This window comes from Volvox carteri, assembly GCF_000143455.1.
Source record: "Volvox carteri f. nagariensis unplaced genomic scaffold VOLCAscaffold_8, whole genome shotgun sequence".
Taxonomy (NCBI): Eukaryota; Viridiplantae; Chlorophyta; class Chlorophyceae; order Chlamydomonadales; family Volvocaceae; genus Volvox; species Volvox carteri.
Genome location: NW_003307551.1, coordinates 1,737,185 through 1,755,983, shown reverse-complemented (window position 1 = coordinate 1,755,983; position 18,799 = coordinate 1,737,185). Strand labels below are relative to the sequence as shown.

Here is an 18,799-nt window from a genome sequence, read left to right as displayed (position 1 = left end):
TCACAGCCCGCGGCTACACAACCGGGTAACTCAAGGCAATCGCCCACAGCGTGCTGTAGGGCACGGGAATCCGCCACCATTTCCCTCTCCGTTTCGACCGAGCCCGAATTATGGCGAAAAACACCTTCGCAGGCGCATTTCCCGACCGTTGCATTGCCCCATGTGGCCACCTGCCTGCACGTTGTTGATGTAAAACCCCCCCCCGTAGTAGCCGCTGATTTTGGTCATGCCCTCTTCCGTCTCCGCAATACGTGCAAAGCCCTGTATGCTGCGCGCTTGTCTTGCTGCACCCAGCCGGTGCCGTATATCATCCTCTTGTCCGCAACGGGGTGAGCATGTCGGCTCTGAGTATTGCGGGGCCCATGCGCTGCAACTCGCGATGTATTGACTTTGTTGTGTAGAAAGGAATGGCAATAGATATCGATTACAAGCAAAAAGTCTTGAACGCATGGTTGGCAATATTTACTTGATAAATGGGATTGCAGATTGAAGCAAACGGGTAACGTAAACAAAATTCCACTCGGAAACAGCGTTGGTGCAAGCTGTTGTACGGTACTGAAGTCACGGCATCAGGTTCTCGTGCTTCAGCAAGGAATTTGTAAAACTGTTCCATCTGCTAGGCTTAGGTGCGCGTTGTAGCCAGTTTTAATTTAACTTGCTGAAATCAGACCCAGCTACAATGCCGCTCGTAAGGCGTGCGGCGCAGAGCCTCTTGACGTCATGGGCTGCTCCTAGCTGCGGTGCCATGACGGAGTTTATGCGGTGCATGGGCACGGAGCGCCGTCCCGGAGAGTCCGGAGCTTGGAAGCAGGGTAGGATGCAAACACAGCAGACTGAACGCAGCCTGCCTCGTGAGCCTTTGCCTGCATGCGTAATGAAAATATCCATACGTCTGCTACAGTTGAGCGGCAGCGATATGCCAGCGACTGGGAGCATGACCCCACGTTCAAGCGAACACCTAAGAACTTGGCCGAGGGTAAGGATTACGTGGCGTTTACATGCACTCCTGCTAGGGCTTATAGTCCCCGGGTATTCCATCTCATACAGTACTCGACGACAGCGCGCATATGCTGCTGCTGACGGAGGTTTGGCGTGGCATGGCTTACACCCTGGGGGCTTTCTTTGACAAGAAGGTCACGGTAAGTCGAGGGCCCTGGAGAGCAAGGATGCGGCAGCGCTTGCTCAGGAGGGGTTAGTAGTGAGGGGAGGAGGTGGAAAGGTGCGTACTCAATGGGCGACAAGGGTTTGCTTAGCTGTCCTTACTGTGTACAGCAGCGAATGGACCAGCTGCTTTCAAGATCAGCCTGCAAGCACGTCGCCTTAACCGGCATACCTTGCTTGCAGATCATGTATCCATTCGAGAAGGGGCAGGTCAGCCCTCGCTTCCGTGGAGAGCACGCCCTACGGCGGTACCCAACCGGGGAAGAGCGTTGCATTGCTTGCAAGCTTTGCGAGGCGGTAGGTCTTTATCACGATGTCTTCGGAGCACTACTCGGTTACTTGTGCCTCTCAGAGTTCCGCCGGGGGAATATGAAGCTTTGGTTTGCGGAAGACTTCAAAGTATATGACGGCTGTTGTCACACATGGGATCCACAAAACAGGGACACTCTTCTCAGGGAATTCCCCGTCGATTTTCGCATCCCTGTCCATGCCTGTACACCGTAGTTTCGCAACAGGCGCATCGTGTGCGTGTTGCTCGGCTATTATCAGTAGAAGAGCAGGGAAGATTATTGTTTGCGGCGGGATAAGTACCTTGGTAACGAATGGCCACACCGCGCTGCCAATTTCGCATGTTACATGTCGCGTCGACATCCTAGCCCATCCCGCGGGCCCCAAGTGATATGGAGCTGAGCTGAGTTGGGTGGCAGACACGCAGAGCTAGACTGTGCAGCTGCACCACGAACATAGCGGCATGCGTCTTTACAGCTTCACCTTGCCAAAAAGTCTTCCCCTGCATGGCGTCTTCGTTTGTGCAGATTTGCCCCGCCCAGGCGATTACCATTGAGGCGGAGGAGCGTGAGGACGGCAGCCGCAGGACGACTAGGTGGGTGCCGCGGGTGGCCGGAGGGTAGCGCGGTGCGGGGCAAGAACTGTCAACGTGGCATGCTGGTCTGTCAGAAAATCGTTGATTTGGGTCATATTAAATCCGTTTGGGTGACGTCCACAGTTAATTCCATATTTAAGGGCTAGGCAAATATGTCTATCGTTAGTTCCGTTCCCGTCCTAAGGCCTAGGGCTTTATTCAAAGTTCGTCGCCACACAACGAGCACTCCCAGTGTGGCACTCATAGGTGCTGATTTGTTGACTGCGCTCCTCATTGTAGGTACGACATCGACATGACGAAGTGCATCTACTGCGGCTTCTGCCAGGAGGCATGCCCCGTGGATGCGATTGTGGAGGGACCCAACTTTGAATTCTCCACTGAGACGCGCGAGGTGGGTGGGCGGGGACTGAGGTGGGGCTTCAAAGCGGATAAGGGTTTTCCCCAAGGTGGCTAATCCCGGGATAGCTGGGCAGGGTTGCCTGTGCATCATTCATTTTGCGGTGATGGTGACATGTCGGGGAGCGCTTCACACCGCGGCCTTTAGGATGCGTTGCGCGGCGGTTGCTATTGTTGCTATTGTTGGGCGAGTTTGTGACGATGCAGCGTTACTTGAGGGGCTCTACTTTGGTTATATAGGACGCCGCCTGTGCCGCTTGTTTGGAAGTATGCTTGGAGAAGTGACGACGTGGCTCGCTCTATCTTTTCCTGAGAGAGCGCACAAATGGCAGCGAGCTGAAGGATCATGGTCGGCACAGCTGCACTTGCCATTTGTGAAGCCCTAGGGGACTCTCATAAGATTTGCAATCCCCCATGGGCTTCAGGAGCTGCTGTACGACAAGCAGAAGCTGCTGGAGAACGGTGACCGTTGGGAGACGGAGATTGCCACCAACCTGCGAACGGAGTCGCTCTATCGCTGAGATGCTGTTACAACATGGGTTGCAGTAGGGTAGTATGCGCATGTGTTGCATCAGGTCGTGTAGAGTGGATTGATAAGGCGGAAGGGTGTGGACTGTAGATGAAGTACTCTTTATTTTATGTAAGATAGTGTGGGTACATGTGGTTTTTGGGTCAAGGTTTCGTAGGGCTGGATGGGTTAGATGTGTTGTAATTGTATGATGTGGTTTTGGGTTCTGATTAATCGTCCAAACACATGGGAGCGTATATCTTATATGTAAAAAATGCACGCATCGTGTGGTAAGATGATAATAAGCTTTTGTCAAGTGTTAGGTAGGTAACGATTTGCTTACACTTGACAGATCTTGGAGGGTTGCAGGTTTGCCCTTTAATAGTTGCTCATCTTTCTGGCACAGGAATATTATCTATCAAAATGGCATTTCACAAATACATGTTAGATACTCGTCAAAACACCCTTTCACACGTGCGTCAAACATGAATCAGCCATTTAGCTAATCCGGCATCAAAAACTTGTCCTTCGCTATGCGCAACATGTGCATACCCATCTCAGCCAGGTGCCACTCACTGCCGTATTCTTACACTTTTATCATCGTCTGAAACATATAAGCCCACAGGCTGGAAACCTACGCTACTTGCGCCACGATCTACCAAAATCCACACAAACGGGGGCGCAATACTTCGGGCTGTTAATGGCTGAACAAGCCTCTCCTCGCCTACCCTCATGTGAATTTCGTCTTTCTCGCCCATGCGGCTGCAGCCGTTATTCACTCTGCAGCTGCTGCTGCGGTCCTTAGGGTCAACCACGCACATGGCCCTGCGTCACAACCACCGACAGCTCGCTCACGATACGATCGACCCGTTGGAGCTAAATCGCGGGTCCAATCGAACCAAGTTTCCGGTCATACAGATGTCATGAACAGGTCAGCCTTGCCAACGTCAATTCCATACACCCACGATATCGCGATTGGCACTGCCCATGATAGTCGTCCATCCTTGATAGCCAGAGAAAACAAAGCTGAGTTATCAAGTGCAACATTTCTTACCGATGCACAGTTCGAGCAAAGGCACCATGGGCGAGTGCACTCATACGCTCATTACGCGCGCGGTGCCGGCAGGCGGCGGGTCGACGTCGTGCCGGTGCGTGCACCGAAGGCCGGGGCAGCGAATGTCAAGTTCGTTGCGGTGTAAGGCTTAATCTGCAGCTTCGACTGAATCCAGCCGGCGCGGCCATCGAAGCCACCAGCCACAATGAAGACGCGGCTATAGCCCTTCTTGGCCAGCTCGCGGGCGACAGCCTCCGCCGAAGCGCCGTAGCGGTCCAAAAGGATGACCTTGCTGCTAGTCCCGATGCGGCGCAGCGAGGCAATCTGCAGGGCAGTGGTCTGCGCCTCAATGAAGGACGGGTCCTTCAGCTGAGAGCGCAGCTTCTTGTCCTCCAGGGCGGCAAACTCCACCTCCAAAACCTGAAGAGTACAGGGAAAGCAGAAGGAAACCCTTAGTCAGAACGACGTGGGCCTTGGCTGGCTAACGGAGTACGGACACTTTCTCTGCATGAAAATCTTCGTGAGCAATAAGTATGGAGTGCCCAAATATTAGCTCGGGATATGAACAACATATAGGGTCATGGAAGACAGCAACAAGCTGCATAAACCGCCCACCTTGCTTGAGGCAGCACCGGGCACATCAGGCACGCCGCTGGCCTCCTTTTCCCGGGCTGAGCGGATGTCAATCAGCACGGCCGAGGCGTCGTTCACCACAGTGTCGAGAGCCACTGCAGCAGTCAGCTCACCAGCAAAGCCACTGTGGGTGAAACAACACGAAGTAGGAACCAAAGAGTGAATATGGTCCGACTCATAGTCTACCGACTCCGGCTACAACATCCAACTGAAAGAGAACTAGGCAAGCACATCAAACACCCATCCCAATGCCTCACCGGAACAGCCCGAACAGAGCGGGCGTCAGGTAGTAGAGAGCCACAGCGCCTAGAGCGTACTCGCCCAGAGTGACCGGGTCACTGCTAGCGAGGACCTCAGCCAAGGAGCGGGCAACTGGGGTGGCAGCACTGACCGCGGTACCAGCCACCTCGCCAACGGTGCCCGCCGCGTTCGTCACGGCCGACAGGTCGACACCCGTGCTCTCCAACACATCAGAGACAGTGTTCTGCGGTTGGGAGATTGGGGTGCACGAGTGAAGTGGGAGATCGGAGAAGGGACGTAAGAGTTAGCACGCACGCACGGATCGCATGGATTGCCGTAATCCAGCGTATAAGAGAATGTATATTGACTGACTACAGGACAATGAGGAAGCACTACCCATTTACTTTACAGCCGGGTTTTGTAGCCACAATAAGGCCCTATCCAACATACCGAGATTGCCGGGGCGGCGGCATCAATCGCAGGCTGTGCCAGCTCGACAGTCTTCTTCGCGGCCTCAACAACCACGGGAGCAACAGTGTCCACGGCCTGCTTGGCGATTGGGGCAGCCACATCGTAGCCCTGCGCAAGTCGAGGGCTTCAACCGCGTAAGATAATTGCATCAGTAGCTGTTCTCACGGGGCCAACATATTATCAAGCGACCAACACAAGACCCAAACCTCAAATTCTTATCCCGAACATACCTCCTTGAGGATCTTCACGCCGGTCTGGATGGTGGAGATACCGGCCTTCACGACCTCACCAGTGGCCTGCCATGGGCGTAAACAGCGGATGTAAATTATATTAGAATTCGCACATGTATCGGAGTAACTTATAAGGGGGATATCCTCGCCAGGGACCTGCCGGGCGACGACACACGACACGTAACGCTCGCCTACAGTCGTGTCCAATGCTAGGATGAAATTACGCCGCGGTAGTTGCAGCAAGCATGCAGTGAAGATTTTCATGTCATAGAACAATCACTTCTCTTGGAATCAGCAATGAAGATATGCGACCAAAGTCCGTGAGGAGGTGATACATCACGTCCATTGTCGCTTGTCATGGTGAGTAAAGCGAGAAGCATCTAACTCGAGCAAGGAATCATTTCCCCAAACAGCATAACGCGGCACGGCATAACACGAACCTATGTCCCCCAACCCTTACTGACCTTGACAGCACCAACAACGGTCTCGACGGTGGTGTCCAGCTGATCCGCCTCCGCAGCGCGCGCAGCCTGCGACTGAAGGAGGACGCTGCTGGCGAGCAGACCAGTCGCGAGCGACTTACGCACTGCATGATACAGATCAGCAACCCGTCAGTAAATAGTCCGACTTAAGCGTGTGCAAAGAGCGGCACACTTGTGTACGTGCAAACTTCCCTCGACGGCTATGACCCACAATCATCAATCTGATGTCTGGACGAACCCCTTAAATCCCCGCACCCTGGCTGCGTTCCACAGATTGGATAGGCCCTACTACAGTATGGTTTATACTTCATTCCTCTCTATGCATGGGCTGCCAAACGAGCAATCCGTGGTTACCAATCAGGCCTCAAGGAAGCAACACTACTGGAAATGGAATCAAAATTTTGTGATAAGAGAATTGGCATTTGTAGTCTTACCAGCAGACTTGGCCTGCGTGCGCTGCTGCGCCAAGGCACGGACGGCCGAACGCGCCGGGCGCACGGCCGCGCGAGAAGCACTCTTCATCAGCTGAGCAGGAGACATCAGTGGAAATGAGCGACAAAAGTGTCCCTAAAGTCTCCGACGTGACCACAGTGCCTTAAAACCATGAAAGATGGTGCGCAAGGCCCCCGCCGTACGGAGCACACTCGAACAAATGAGTTTTCCATACGGCCGTTTAGAATCTTAGGTAAACGAGAAGTCATGAACTTGAGCAATACGCTCTGCCAGATTGACAAGGATCCTGAGTCCTAACAGTGACTGTTAGTGCCCTCTGAGTCGACTGTTGCGCGAATGCCGTGGGAACGTCCATCGGCATCTGTGCACACGGCTTTTTAAGCGCCATGTAAGAATGTCCCCATACATCCGAACAGTTGACTAGAGCATGCTGAAGTCTTGCTTACCGCCAAAACGGAAGGCGTAGGCGACCGGACCGCACCCCGATGAGCACTGCTCGCAAGTTGGACTAGATCTTATACGGGTTGTCACGATATATTGTTGGTGTCCATGCACGCACAGAGGTTGTGACGTCTTCGACCAACGTCCCAGCGGGTCAGGCAGTGCTTCTTGCATATGGACACGGTGCCAGTCGTGGACATCAATCGTTTTAAGCACGTGGACTAATGCCAGGCCTATGTTGTTAATGTGCTGCACATTAGCCATGTGGACAAGCCTGAAAGGACCTAAACCACTCCCATAGGGTATGAGATATGCGCGCATTGTGTGTGAGCGGTGTGGCGTGTAGGGCCGCTCGTACATTGCTGTGTTGATATGCAAGCGTGCAAGCATGGCCTTACCCACCACCTTGGCATGATTTGCAGAAGCAACTGTGTCATGGTCGATGGTTGGTGTTCGCCGATAGTTGTTTTATCGGTAACGGGCCATCAAGGAGCCCTCCATACGCCCAAACGCACAAATATAGCAACTCCATATGCATCGAGGTAGCATAAGTAACCGATATGTATAGTTCGGCAATTCAAGCGAAGCGCGGGGCCAGATATTCGGAAGATAAATTTGAAAATCTTTGACAGCAACTTCATGACAGCAACAATCATGCAACAAAATTACACGCTCTGCGGTCCTTGTTGCTGACTTTCAGCAGAACGGCACCTCCATAAGGTTGGGGAGCCCCTAAAAGAGGATGTTACAATGTGTAATAAGGCTTCCATAGGGAGTTCGCCAGTTTGAGTTTGTTGTGGTATACTATTTTATTGCTGGCAGGCAAGCAGGCAGACGGACACCAACCCCAGGGTGCTCAAGCCCCCTTCAGCTGTTTTCCGTCTTGCGTACATGTACAGGCAAGCGACCCAGATGTCATAGTCGGGCAAGTGCGGCTGCAGAATTACCAGCTGGTGACGGGCACACAACCCACTTTCACCAGCAGAATCTGAAGCAACAGTCGGACACTGAGGGTGCTGCTGCTGCTGCTGCGTGATGCCCGGGGCCGCGGTAAACGCCACCTACCCAGCCACTCACCTAATCCCCGTTTGCAAGCAACTACTGCCGCGTACCACATGACTTCATAACCCTCCGACTCGACTCACACGTGGCGCCATCCTCGGCCGTAAATTCGTGACTCACACAAACGGGCGTTCTTCTCGGCTAAGCTGCGGACCCTGTAGCTGAACTTTACCGACCGCTACAGCCTTGCGCTCCGGACCGGGCTACTAGGCGATTGGGTGCATAGTCAGTGGCTTGAACCACCACTAGGCGAGGCGCGCCATTACCATTCGTTGAATACATGGCAATAGTTGTACCACATCAGCCACCAGATGGGCCCCTGTGAAGGTCACTTAACTTCATTTCAACTTTTCGCGGCAAATACCCTGGTGAACCAACGCGGTCCGGTGGTGGTGCAATAGCGGCAACGGAGCTGGTCGTGGCAGGGACTACGTCTGCAGATTGAGACGGACAAGAGGACGCGCCTGATACGTGTCCTTCCCCACACGGACAGCGCTCCACCGGCTCCATTCATGTGGCAACCCCACTACCACCACCGCCAGGTAGCGGTCTCACCTGCCCTCAACCGCAATCGCTGCAGCTGCCTCAGTGCGCAGTTCTTAAGTGCCCTATGAGCCTTACAAGTATATGTAGAGACGAGACGTGCGGTCGCCCCGCCCTGGATGAGGTCAGCCGCTTGCTCCCTCCTCTGCAGGCCCGCAGGGCTCCCCCCAGTACCAACGCACACCACGACCACCAAAGCGCCCTCGCCCCGGTGCTGATGTCAATGCCCTGCCGCCTGCTGCCCCTGAGTACGGACTGCCACCACCGTTTCTGCAAAGGCCTTAAACTGAGTCAAACACAGGCCCCCCCCTTCCCTACACTACGCAGACTGACGTGCCACCGTCCTGCCACCGACCAGCGTTCCCCACAACCATAATCGACAAGGAAGGGCACTTGCATCCGTACACATCTGATGCACTAACCCCTTACCGATGCCGACCCCGACACCTATGAAGCCCCAGGAGGGCACCCCCACGGCACTAGGGACGGCAACATGACCGACAGTGGACGTACTACGCGATGCCCAGTGTACAGCCCAATCCACAGTACCCACATCATCTCGGGTAAGAGAAATTGCAATTTCCCCCCTCCCACTCCGCATAATCAACACCATTGCAACCTTTTACCGGAAGCCCCTCCGCGCCCGCGCGCTGCCCGGCCCGCTGCCACTCCGCCCTCGCCCCTTGCCTCGGACAGGCGGCTCTTCCTCCTCTGCCTCCTCCTCCTCCTCCTCCGCCTGCGGCGCCATCTCCGCCACCGCGGCTGTGGACGTTCCCACGAGCCCGCCATCCTCCTCCTCCTCCTCCTCCTCCTCCTCACGCTGCTGCCGCTGCTGCGCCCCAAAATACACGGGACCCGCAACCGGCCGCAGGCTCTGAAGCAACGCAGCCGCCACCTCCGGTGGCACCGCCTCCGAAACCTTAAACCCGCTGCCGGCCCCTCCCCTTTCCTCCCCCTCCTCCTCCTCGCCCTCGCCCTCTTCCTCCCAGTCTGCGGGCCCCTCCTCCAACCCGCCCGCCGCCAGAGCTGCCGCAGCCGCCGCGGCCGCAGTCGCCGGCAGCGGCACCTGCACCCTCGGCCCCGCCTCCTCCTCCGCTTTGGCCTCTTCGTACCGCTCCGTCTGCACGGCCATCACCTCCTCCAGCGCCCGCTCCGCCGCCTCCCGCGCAGCCGCCTCACCAGGGCCCCCCATCTCCTTTGCCAGCGCCTGCAACGCCTCTCTTGCCTCCCGTTGCACTGTCTCCAACTCCTCGTCCACCTCCTCACCCTCACCCTGCCACCGATCTTCCTCCTCCTCCTCCTCCTGCAGGTCCGCCGCGCCCTGCGGCCGGTAGCCATACGCCATGGCCAGCAGCGCATCCACAGCGGCCACCTCGGGGCCGTCGTCCGCGATGCCGCGCTCCGCCGCTGCGGCCGCCCGCTCCCGCAGCACCGCCGCAAAGGTGTCCATAAAGCGGTCGTTGAGGCGCCAGCCCAGGGGTAGCTCGGGCACACCGTCGCCCAGCTCCTCCTCCTCCTCCTCCTCGCCCTGCTGCGGCTGCTGCTGCTGCTGCTCCGCCAGCCCACCCATAGGGCCCTCCTGGAGCTCAACCTGCGAAAACGGGGGTTCAGCAAGGTTGGGATAGGGGTTAAAGGGCTGGGAAAGTGGGAAAAAGCGACAAAGGACAGGGGGCAGAGGGATACGACGAAGCACAGACGATTGACGAGGAGGAGATACCATCGACCGATACTCCGAGATAAGGCCCCTGCTGTAGGAGGAAAAGTAAAATACGGGGGCCAGGGGAAACATATGCAAGGGAAGGAGGAGTTCGACGCCGCCGCCGTCCGGGGGGAGGTGAAGTCGGCGCGGGGTCCGATGCAGCCCCTTAGGCGTACGGTGGCTGGTAATGGACCCTCTAGGTGCGGAGATGTAACCCTCACCCCATGTAAGCTTCCGCACCTGTCCGGGTGGTTTGCCGCCTCTCCCCCCCACTACCACACACACATGGTGCCCCACGCATACACGTACGCCCTCCCCTCTCCCCCCTATCCCACAGGCTAGCTTCCTCTCCCCCATCTTCGCTTTTTCCTCCACATAGCTCGGGACCCCCCCCTCTCCCCCCTTCGCCCCACCTCCTCCTGTGCCGCTAGCCGCTGCAGGTCCTCCGCCAGCCAGGACATCACCTCGGGACCGACCTTGGACTCCAGGGAGGAAGTATCACCGCGTTCCAACATGTCGTACAACTACATGACACGTGTGCGGCAGGTTTGCGATGGGTCAGGTGGGATGGATGGATGAAGATGTGAAGTAGGGGGGGGGGAGCTGACGTGCATGTCCAGAGTCACCTGGGTCACTCAGGGCGGTGTCGGCAAACGGCCCAACCCAATGAAATCCGGTAATCCCCCATCTCCATCTCCACCTCCACCTCCACCGCAACCCACTCCCGCCCTCCCCTTCTCATTCCTGCTCCTCCAGTTCCCCCTAAGAGCACACAGGGTGCCATCAACACACCCAACGTACACCCAAACTCCACACAGACCGCACCTTCCCAACCCCCCACACAGATACATACATACATACATACATACATACATACATACATACATACATACATACATACATACATACATACATACATACATACATACATACATACATACATGGGCATACGCGGGCATACGCGGGCATACGCGGGCATACACACGCGCACACAGCCCTGCCAGCCCCTCTCACCTCCTGCTGCTCCTCATTAAGCTCGGGACCCAGCTGGTCCGCAGCCTCCAGCAACCGCCGCAACATCGCCGCATCAGCCGCCGTCTCCTCCGCGCCCACCGTCAACCCATCAAACTCAGCCCCCTCCTCCTCCTCCTCCTCCCACTCCGCCTCGCCCGCTCCGCCATCCTCCTCCTCGGCCTCGGCCTCCTCCTCGGCCTCCTCTGCCGCCAGTATCGCCTCCGCCTCTGCCATCACACTGTGCAGCAGCTCCTTAGCCGGCCCATCCAAGGCCTCCTCATCCACACCCGGCTCCAAATGTTCCGGCAGCAACACATCCTCACCCTCCCCCTCCTCGGCCTCCTCAGCTTCTTCCAGCTCCAATCCCACAGCATCAAGCCCTGCTTCGTCGGCCGCCGCCGCCGCCAAGCTGGCCGGCGTTTCGCCGGCTGCTGCCGCCGCGGCGGCTATGATCGAGGTAGCGGCGGCGCCCTCCGCCATAGCTTGTCGTACGCGGCGAAGCGCCTCCGTCACCTCTGCGTCCGCCGCTGCTGCGCCGTCGGGGTGTGCTTGTGCGGCCATGTCGTTGAGGGCGCTGAGCTGGGCTAGCACCCGGGCCTTGCTGGCGATACGGCGGAGCAGTATCTGTGGGGTGGGGTTGGGGAGTAAGGAAGGGAGTGCTCCAATGCCGTACAACGGAAAAACAGTTTATGCAATCGTGCATAATCCAACAGGACTTAAGGGAGAGTGCGCGCATGCGGTGGGGGGGGGCTAAGGAGAGCCTACCAGTACGGGCTCCAATACGGGATGCAACAAAACAGCAGCACTGAGGTGGCAGGACACCCCCGCAGTACCTATAGGGGGACCTAACCCCCGCCCATATACATACATACATGCACACACACATTTGGTGTCCTCTCTGCAATGTCCACACGTCCACACACCAGCACCCACCCTGTCTTCTTCCTCCAGGCCGCCCGTCTCGTCCAAATCCGCCTCCGTCGCCGCCGCCGCCTCCGCCAACACCACCGGCGGCAGCTCCAGAACCGCCGAAGCATCCCACTCCGCCTCCATAGCCATCGCTCCCAAATCCGCCAAGTCCCCGCCCTCCTCCTCCTCCCCCTCTCCTCCCTCCTCTGCATCCTCCTCCGCCTCCCAACCCTCAGCCCCGTCCATGCCGCCAGCGCCGTACGGCACTATCCCGCCAGCTCCGGCCTCCGTGCCGGCTTCAGCGGGCAGCTGGCCCTCCTCCTCGCCCTCGGCCTCGTCCGCCGCCTCGGCCTCCGCCAGCGCCTCCGCCGCCTGCTGCATCGCCGCTAACTGGCGCTCCAGGAGGGCCGCCGCCAGGGGGTTGCGTGCTCGTACGGACTCCAGGGTGGCCGCCACCATCTCGGCTTGGCGGGCAGCCTCGGCCTCGGCCTCAGCGGCTGCTCGTACTTCCTCTAAGTCTGTGCGGATACGGAAAAGAGAGTGATGGAGTAGAGAAGGGCCGAGCGGGGGAATGACGGGGAAACAGGTTCAGGAGGAAGGGGCTCAGGGCGCAGGTGTGACCGCCCGCCCGGCTGTGGCCGTACCTGTTGTGTCGTCCAGCTCGTCCAACCAGGCATCGTCCTCCTCACCATCCTGCTGGAACAGCCGCTGAAGCTGCAGCCGTGGACGCGTGTATGCGTGTATTTGTATGTACGTGCAATTCCAAGTAGGGGGGAGGCCAAGGAAGGGGAGAGAGACCGGGCAGCGGGGGGGGGGAGGTAAGCAGTGCCAAGGGAAGAGGAAAACACACACACAGGAGTATTACCGTACGTCGGGTTTCATTTCTATGACGCCACACAGATATAGATACTGTGTGTAAATGTAAATGTAAATGTAAATGTAAATGTATACACGCAGCATAACATGGGCGTATACCCGTGGAAGGAGAGGGGTCACCCCGACTCCCCTACCAGCCCCCAGCGCCCGCCCGGGGCCAGATGGCGGTGGGTGGGCGGGGCCCCCGGAGGTGAGGTGAGGTGAGGTGAGGTGAGGTGAGGTGAGGTGAGGTGAGGTGAGGTGAGGTGAGGTGAGGTGAGGTGAGGTGAGGTGAGGTGAGGTGAGGTGAGGTGAGGTGAGGTGAGGTGAGGTGAGGTGGGGTGAGGTGGGGTGAGGTGGGGTGAGGTGAGGTGAGGTGAGGTGAGGTGAGGTGAGGTGAGGTGAGTTGAGGTGAGGTGAGGTGAGGTGAGGTGAGGTGAGGTGAGGTGAGGTGAGGTGAGGTGGGGTGAGGTGAGGTGAGGTGAGGTGAGGTGGGGTGAGGTGGGGTGAGTTGAGGTGAGATGAGTTGAGTTGAGTTGAGTTGAGTTGAGTTGAGTTGAGGTGGGGTGAGGTGAGGTGAGGTGAGGTGAGGTGAGGTGGGGTGAGGTGAGGTGAGGTGAGGTGAGGTGAGGTGAGGTGGGGTGAGGTGAGGTGAGGTGCCCGGGGGACACGAGGGTCGTCATACTCATGACGTTGTCCGGATGACCTCCCAAGGACGCAATCATGCCACACGTGCACCACCTAATTTCATGCCCTTCCCCTCCACCACCATCTCCAGTTGCTCGGCCCGCACCTCCAGTTGCTCGGCCTCCAGTTGCGCAGGATCCTCCTCGTACTCGCCGTACAGTTCCAGCTCCTCCTCCTCGCCCTCGCCCTCCTCCTCCGCACCCCCCTCCTCCTCTTCCTCCTCCTCCTCTCCCTCCCCTGCCCCCAGCACCCCCTCCAATACCCCCTCACCCCCCTCCCCCTCGTCCTCCTCATCACCCACTACGGACACACTGCTCTCCAGCCCCGAACCTGTCGTACAACCGGGGGTTAGTGCGGAGTCAGGTGACGGGTGAGGAATGGAGTGGGATGGGCAGTAATGCGCGGGTTAGTTCCATATATGTACGCATGTATGCATGTATGCATGTATGTAAGCACCACCACCACCGCCACCCGAGCACACACACCCTACACACATGCACCCCGGGGAACACCCCATTGGGGTGCCCCCCAACCTCCCTACCTCCTTCCCCTCCACGCCACCATACGGCAACCCACCATACACCATAGACTGGACTGGTCCAGCCCCAGGCTGGATGAAATTCGCGATCCTCCGACCCGCCTACCACCTGACCTTACATTGCCAGCATCTCGCTTCCTCACATTCCTTCCTCTACCTCTACCCCTCCCCCCACACTCCGTACCCCTCTGATTACCGCGGTCCACCTAAACCTAACCCCCACCTAAACCCGGGCCCCCCTCATTCCCCTCACCCCCCGGCCCCCTCACCCACCCGTCAGGTCCATGTCGGTGTCCTCCAGCCTGCCCCCCGCCACCCCCAGCACCGAGTCCCGCATGCGGGGGCGACCGCCCAGGGCCGCCTCCAACCCGGAGTACACGTCAGCAGGGACCTGGTACGGCAGGACGGAGGGAAGGTGGACGAAACAGAAAGACAGACGTACAGACAGACAGGGAGTGATAGGCAGCCGCGTGGCGTTGGGACAGCAGTCGGGGGAAGAGGGCGTTGGGGGTTGCGGGGGAAGTTGCCGTACCGCAGATGTCGTACAGGGCTGCGAGCACGCGTACATACATGTCCTCCGCGTCCGCAGGCGGCGCAAAATACGACTGCGAACGCGCACACTCCCTCCCTTCCTCCCTCCCTGACATCCACACGCGCTCGCTGCCCTCTTAACCCCTTCCAAGCCCCCCCTTCTCTCCACACACACCCGCCCCACACCCCCTTCTCCCCAATCCTCCTGTTTCCTGCGTTTTCTCCCTCCCCCCTTTGCCCCACCTGCAGCTTGTTATCCTCCATCACCGTCACCACCCGGTCCGCCGCCTCGCTGTCCGCACTGCCGGGTCGCAGACAGACGTTGGCCAGGGTGACCAACATCTCGGATAACTGGGGGGAATGTAGAAAGGGGGGCAGAGAGGGTGGCGCAGAGGGGAGTTTGGGGGTTAGAGGGGGGCTGCGGCGTCAAAAGGCTATATTTGTAACCACCAAATGTGTATGTGTATGTATGTGTGTTACTAGTTTTAAAAGGATCTGAGCATGGTTTCCTACCTTGTCCTAACTTCGCCCCCTCCCACCCCCAGCCGCACCCCCTCCCTCTCCCCAACCGGATCCCTCCCTCCACCAACCCCTCTACCTGTCTCCCTCCTTCCCCTTACTGTTACCCCCCTTCCTCCCCCCCGCCCCCCTCCTTCCCCCTTCCTCCTGGCCCGTACCTGTTCCCGGCTGACCTCCCCCGCCACCAGCAGTGCGGGTAGCTGCTCCGCCAGGTCCGCACAGCAGCGGGGGTGCTCCTCGAGGGTGGCTCCCTCGTACAGCATCATCAGGTCGGGAGGGGTGGGGGAGCAACCCACAGCCACCCACAACTCCAGCATGCGCATGGCAACAACCATGCCTGCAGGGTTGGGATTGGGGTTGAGGTAGATGGTGGTGGTGTGTGGGTTGGGGTTGCGGTGGCTGCGTGTGCCGTCCATATCTCATGCCTCCCCTCCCCTCCCCGTCCCTTGCCCTCCTGCCGCCAGCCCTATCAGGCAACACTCCCCAGTACGACCCTACCTCCTCATAACACCCCCTAAACCCTCCACCCCCACCCCCAACCCATGTTCAGCTTCTTCCCTCCCGCTGATGCTCCCCCCCCACACACACACGCAAGAGATGCCCGCAGCAACCACACCCCGCCACTCCCCAAACCCAGCACCCCATGACCCCCGCCCCCACCCCGCAACCCTCCCTCTTCCACCCACCCGCCGTGTCGTTGTACCGCGACGAGTCCATGACGGACATACTCAGCAGCTGGTCCAGGATGATCGCATCGTCCTCCCCCTCCTCACCACCACCCCGCTCCACCTCCCAGTCCAGGTCCTCGGGGGCAGCGGAGGAGGCGGGACCCAGACCATCACCCAGGGGGGGGGATCCGTCATCCTCCAAACCCAACAACTCCTCGTCGTCGTCATCAACATCACCGTCGTCGTACTCCTCATCTTCGTCCTCCAGGTCCAAATCCGCGATATCGTCATCGTCGACGGCGGCGGCGGCGGCAGCAGCGCCGCGGCGGCGCCGCTGGCGGCGCTTCCTTGACGCCGCCGCTGGCGTATCCTCCGCGAAGCCCTCCTCCATATCATCCTCCTCGTCAAGGTCATCGTCCTTCCGGAGCAGGGAGGGGGTGGGTGATAGCGGGGCCCACGCGCACGCGCGCGAGAGAAAGAAGAAAAAGGAACGAGGAGGAGAACGCGAAATGTTAGGCGTAGGCATGTTAGTTGCATCTACTTATGTATGTAAGTATTATATGTGTGTGAAAGCTCAAATTCCCGGGAACCCCCTCAACCCCCCTTACCCTGTCTCTTACGTCATCATGCTCGTCCTGTCCACGAGTGGAACAGTATGCATTAACAATACAGGATTGTACCCGGCGGCTACCTCCCTCCCTGGACGGGACCCCTCCACAACCTCCCCTTCCCCACCACACCACCAACCTCCCGTCAACCAAATGAATCCTGCACCAAGCCACTAATTCCCATGTCCCGCACCCCGCACCCAATCCAATGATCTTATTCCATGCCCCTCCCCTCGCCACCCCTTCTCACCTCCTCTCCGTCCCCCTCCGCACCAGCACGTTCCGCCCTCCCTGCCTCCTCCGTCAGCACGAGCTTGCCCCCCGCCGCCGCCAGGAACGTGGCGCTCTCCTCCAGGGAGTCGCCGCCCTCGAAGGTGCCCTCGTCCGCGATGATGCTGGCGATGTTCTGGAGCGGGAAGAGAAAAGGGGGATAGGGTGAACGGGAAGGGAGATTAATATGATGGCACAGCAGCGTGCATGTGTGCTTGGACAAACATCAGCTGCCGCCGGCCATGGCACCACTGGGGTCGGGGGGGGGGGGTAAGAGGAGGTTGTAACTTAGGGTTTGGGGCGAATGGAGGAGGAGGAGGAGGAGATACGGTGGAGATGCGGGTGAAGGGAAACTTTTTCATTTTTCATGGACACGGAGCAGCCGTCGGGGAGAGGGAAGGGGCGAAGCGGGGACGTGTGCTCCAGGGGTGAGGGAGGGTGATGTGTGTGTGTGGTGGGGCAGAATGGAGTACTTGGACGCGGCGGTGTGAAACCCGCCCCCGCCCCCAACCCCTCACTCACCACATCCAGTGTGTCCATATCCGGCTCGTCATCGTCGTACTCCTCCTCGCCCTCGTACACATTCCTGAACAGCCGGGAGGGCAGGAGGCCATGCAGCCCAGTCGGGAGGGTAGGTAGGTAGGTAGGTAGGGAAGGAGGAGAGAGAGGTAGGGAGGCAGGGAAGGAATGCGAGCCGAGGCCCCCCTCATCGTGGAGAATGGGGGAAAGGTACAGGAAGGGGGCGTACAAGTGCGGGCGGCAGCCCCTCCGGGCAATAGGCGAACGAACAGCTCAACACACCCCCACCATCACCACCACCACCACCACAGCCAGCATGGCCCCCTCCCGTCCCCCCCCCCGCTCGCCACCCCGGACTCACTCCTCCATCTCCGCAGCCCGCCGCTCCTCCTCCGCCTCCTCCTGAGCCGCCACCGTCGCCTCCAACCGAGCCTGCATCTCCAAGAGGTTGCTGGGAAGCCGCTCGCGGCGCTCCTGAGTACGAGGGATAGTACACAGGAAGGAACAACATGTCGAACATTGCCGGAATGGCGTTCAGCTGTCTCCCCGTGTCGCGCCACGCCGCGCCGTGCTGTCCAATTGTGTGCATTACACGCATCCTCCTTTCGGTCATGGTCCCTCCCGTCGCATCTTACAGCACCGCTCCCAGCCTAGTCTCCGTGCGGCTGCCAATTCAGCCCCTGCGCCACACCTATTCCCCCCCGAAAATCCCTCCAATATGGCCACCCACAACGAAGTCCTAATGTCCCCCTCTCACACACTCCGGCACAAGGCCCCCACTAACACCGAACGCTGTACACGATCTGCCCGCGGCTGCCCCTCCCCCTCCCCTCGCTTCTATCTACCCCCGGCTGCCCCTTCTTCGTGCGCCCCCGTACCCACCTTGATCAGCTTCTGCAGCTCCTTCCTCGCCAGCCCCGCAGCTGCCGAGGCCTCCATCCCCCCCGCCGTGAGCTCCACCCGCATCTCCCCCAGCGTCATCTTGGCGGGGGGCACCCACAGACCCTCCTCCGTCACCACACAGCCGCCCATACCCAGAACCACTCCGTCCACCTCGCGGCGACTCATCTGGGAATGATAGGGGTGGGGGGCGGGGTGTGTGTGTGGAGTGCGCCACAGACAGACAGACGGACAGACAGACGGACAGACAGAAAGATGAAAGCATGGAGATGGGAGGAATTGCAGACAGACAGACAGACGCCCACTCCCACTGGACAGCTTCGGAGCTTCAAAATGGAGGTTTGTTGACTTCCACAACTAAAACATGTAACTAATTCATGTTCTAAATTGCGGTCCCCCTTCCCTTTCCCCTCCCCTTCCCGCTAACCCCGGGTTGTGGTACTTTGAACCCCGCAGTTATGTCCTGGACTCGCTCTTGCATAATGTAAGAAAGTAACCTTCGCCCCTACCCCTCTCTCCCCCTCC

At 58.7% G+C, this 18,799-nt stretch overlaps 3 protein-coding genes across 3 annotated transcripts in view; 1 reads left to right on the top strand and 2 right to left on the bottom strand.

The window, feature by feature from the left end:
* Window positions 1-639: 639 nt before the first annotated feature.
* Window positions 640-3,243, top strand: nuo8 (NADH:ubiquinone oxidoreductase subunit 8). The gene is made up of 7 exons (XM_002948039.1): window positions 640-812; window positions 902-976; window positions 1,048-1,139; window positions 1,345-1,458; window positions 1,977-2,044; window positions 2,324-2,435; window positions 2,866-3,243. The coding sequence occupies exons 1-7, from the start codon at window positions 680-682 to the stop codon at window positions 2,959-2,961; spliced, it is 690 nt and encodes a 229-aa protein (XP_002948085.1). The 5' UTR covers window positions 640-679; the 3' UTR covers window positions 2,962-3,243.
* A 30-nt stretch (window positions 3,244-3,273) lies between these two features.
* Window positions 3,274-6,620, bottom strand: VOLCADRAFT_73549 (uncharacterized protein). Its single transcript, XM_002947890.1, has 7 exons — window positions 6,493-6,620; window positions 6,041-6,162; window positions 5,577-5,642; window positions 5,326-5,454; window positions 4,893-5,119; window positions 4,618-4,759; window positions 3,274-4,422 (listed from the first exon to the last, which is right to left on the bottom strand). Exons 1-7 carry the CDS (start codon window positions 6,596-6,598, stop codon window positions 4,054-4,056), a joined length of 1,161 nt encoding a protein of 386 aa, XP_002947936.1. The 5' UTR covers window positions 6,599-6,620; the 3' UTR covers window positions 3,274-4,053.
* Window positions 6,621-9,179: 2,559 nt separating this feature from the next.
* Window positions 9,180-18,799, bottom strand: part of VOLCADRAFT_103709 (uncharacterized protein) — a gene marked incomplete at both ends in the record, with an annotated part of 19,172 nt that continues 9,552 nt past the window's right edge. Inside the window, 15 exons of the mRNA XM_002947889.1 lie at window positions 9,180-10,148; window positions 10,670-10,780; window positions 11,271-11,894; window positions 12,204-12,697; window positions 12,824-12,893; window positions 13,828-14,051; window positions 14,533-14,650; window positions 15,034-15,141; window positions 15,468-15,646; window positions 15,996-16,395; window positions 16,586-16,612; window positions 16,836-16,991; window positions 17,378-17,441; window positions 17,736-17,848; window positions 18,257-18,442. Of these exons, the coding sequence (XP_002947935.1) occupies window positions 9,180-10,148; window positions 10,670-10,780; window positions 11,271-11,894; window positions 12,204-12,697; window positions 12,824-12,893; window positions 13,828-14,051; window positions 14,533-14,650; window positions 15,034-15,141; window positions 15,468-15,646; window positions 15,996-16,395; window positions 16,586-16,612; window positions 16,836-16,991; window positions 17,378-17,441; window positions 17,736-17,848; window positions 18,257-18,442 (3,843 nt within the window). The remainder of the gene's footprint in view (window positions 10,149-10,669; window positions 10,781-11,270; window positions 11,895-12,203; window positions 12,698-12,823; window positions 12,894-13,827; window positions 14,052-14,532; window positions 14,651-15,033; window positions 15,142-15,467; window positions 15,647-15,995; window positions 16,396-16,585; window positions 16,613-16,835; window positions 16,992-17,377; window positions 17,442-17,735; window positions 17,849-18,256; window positions 18,443-18,799) is intronic.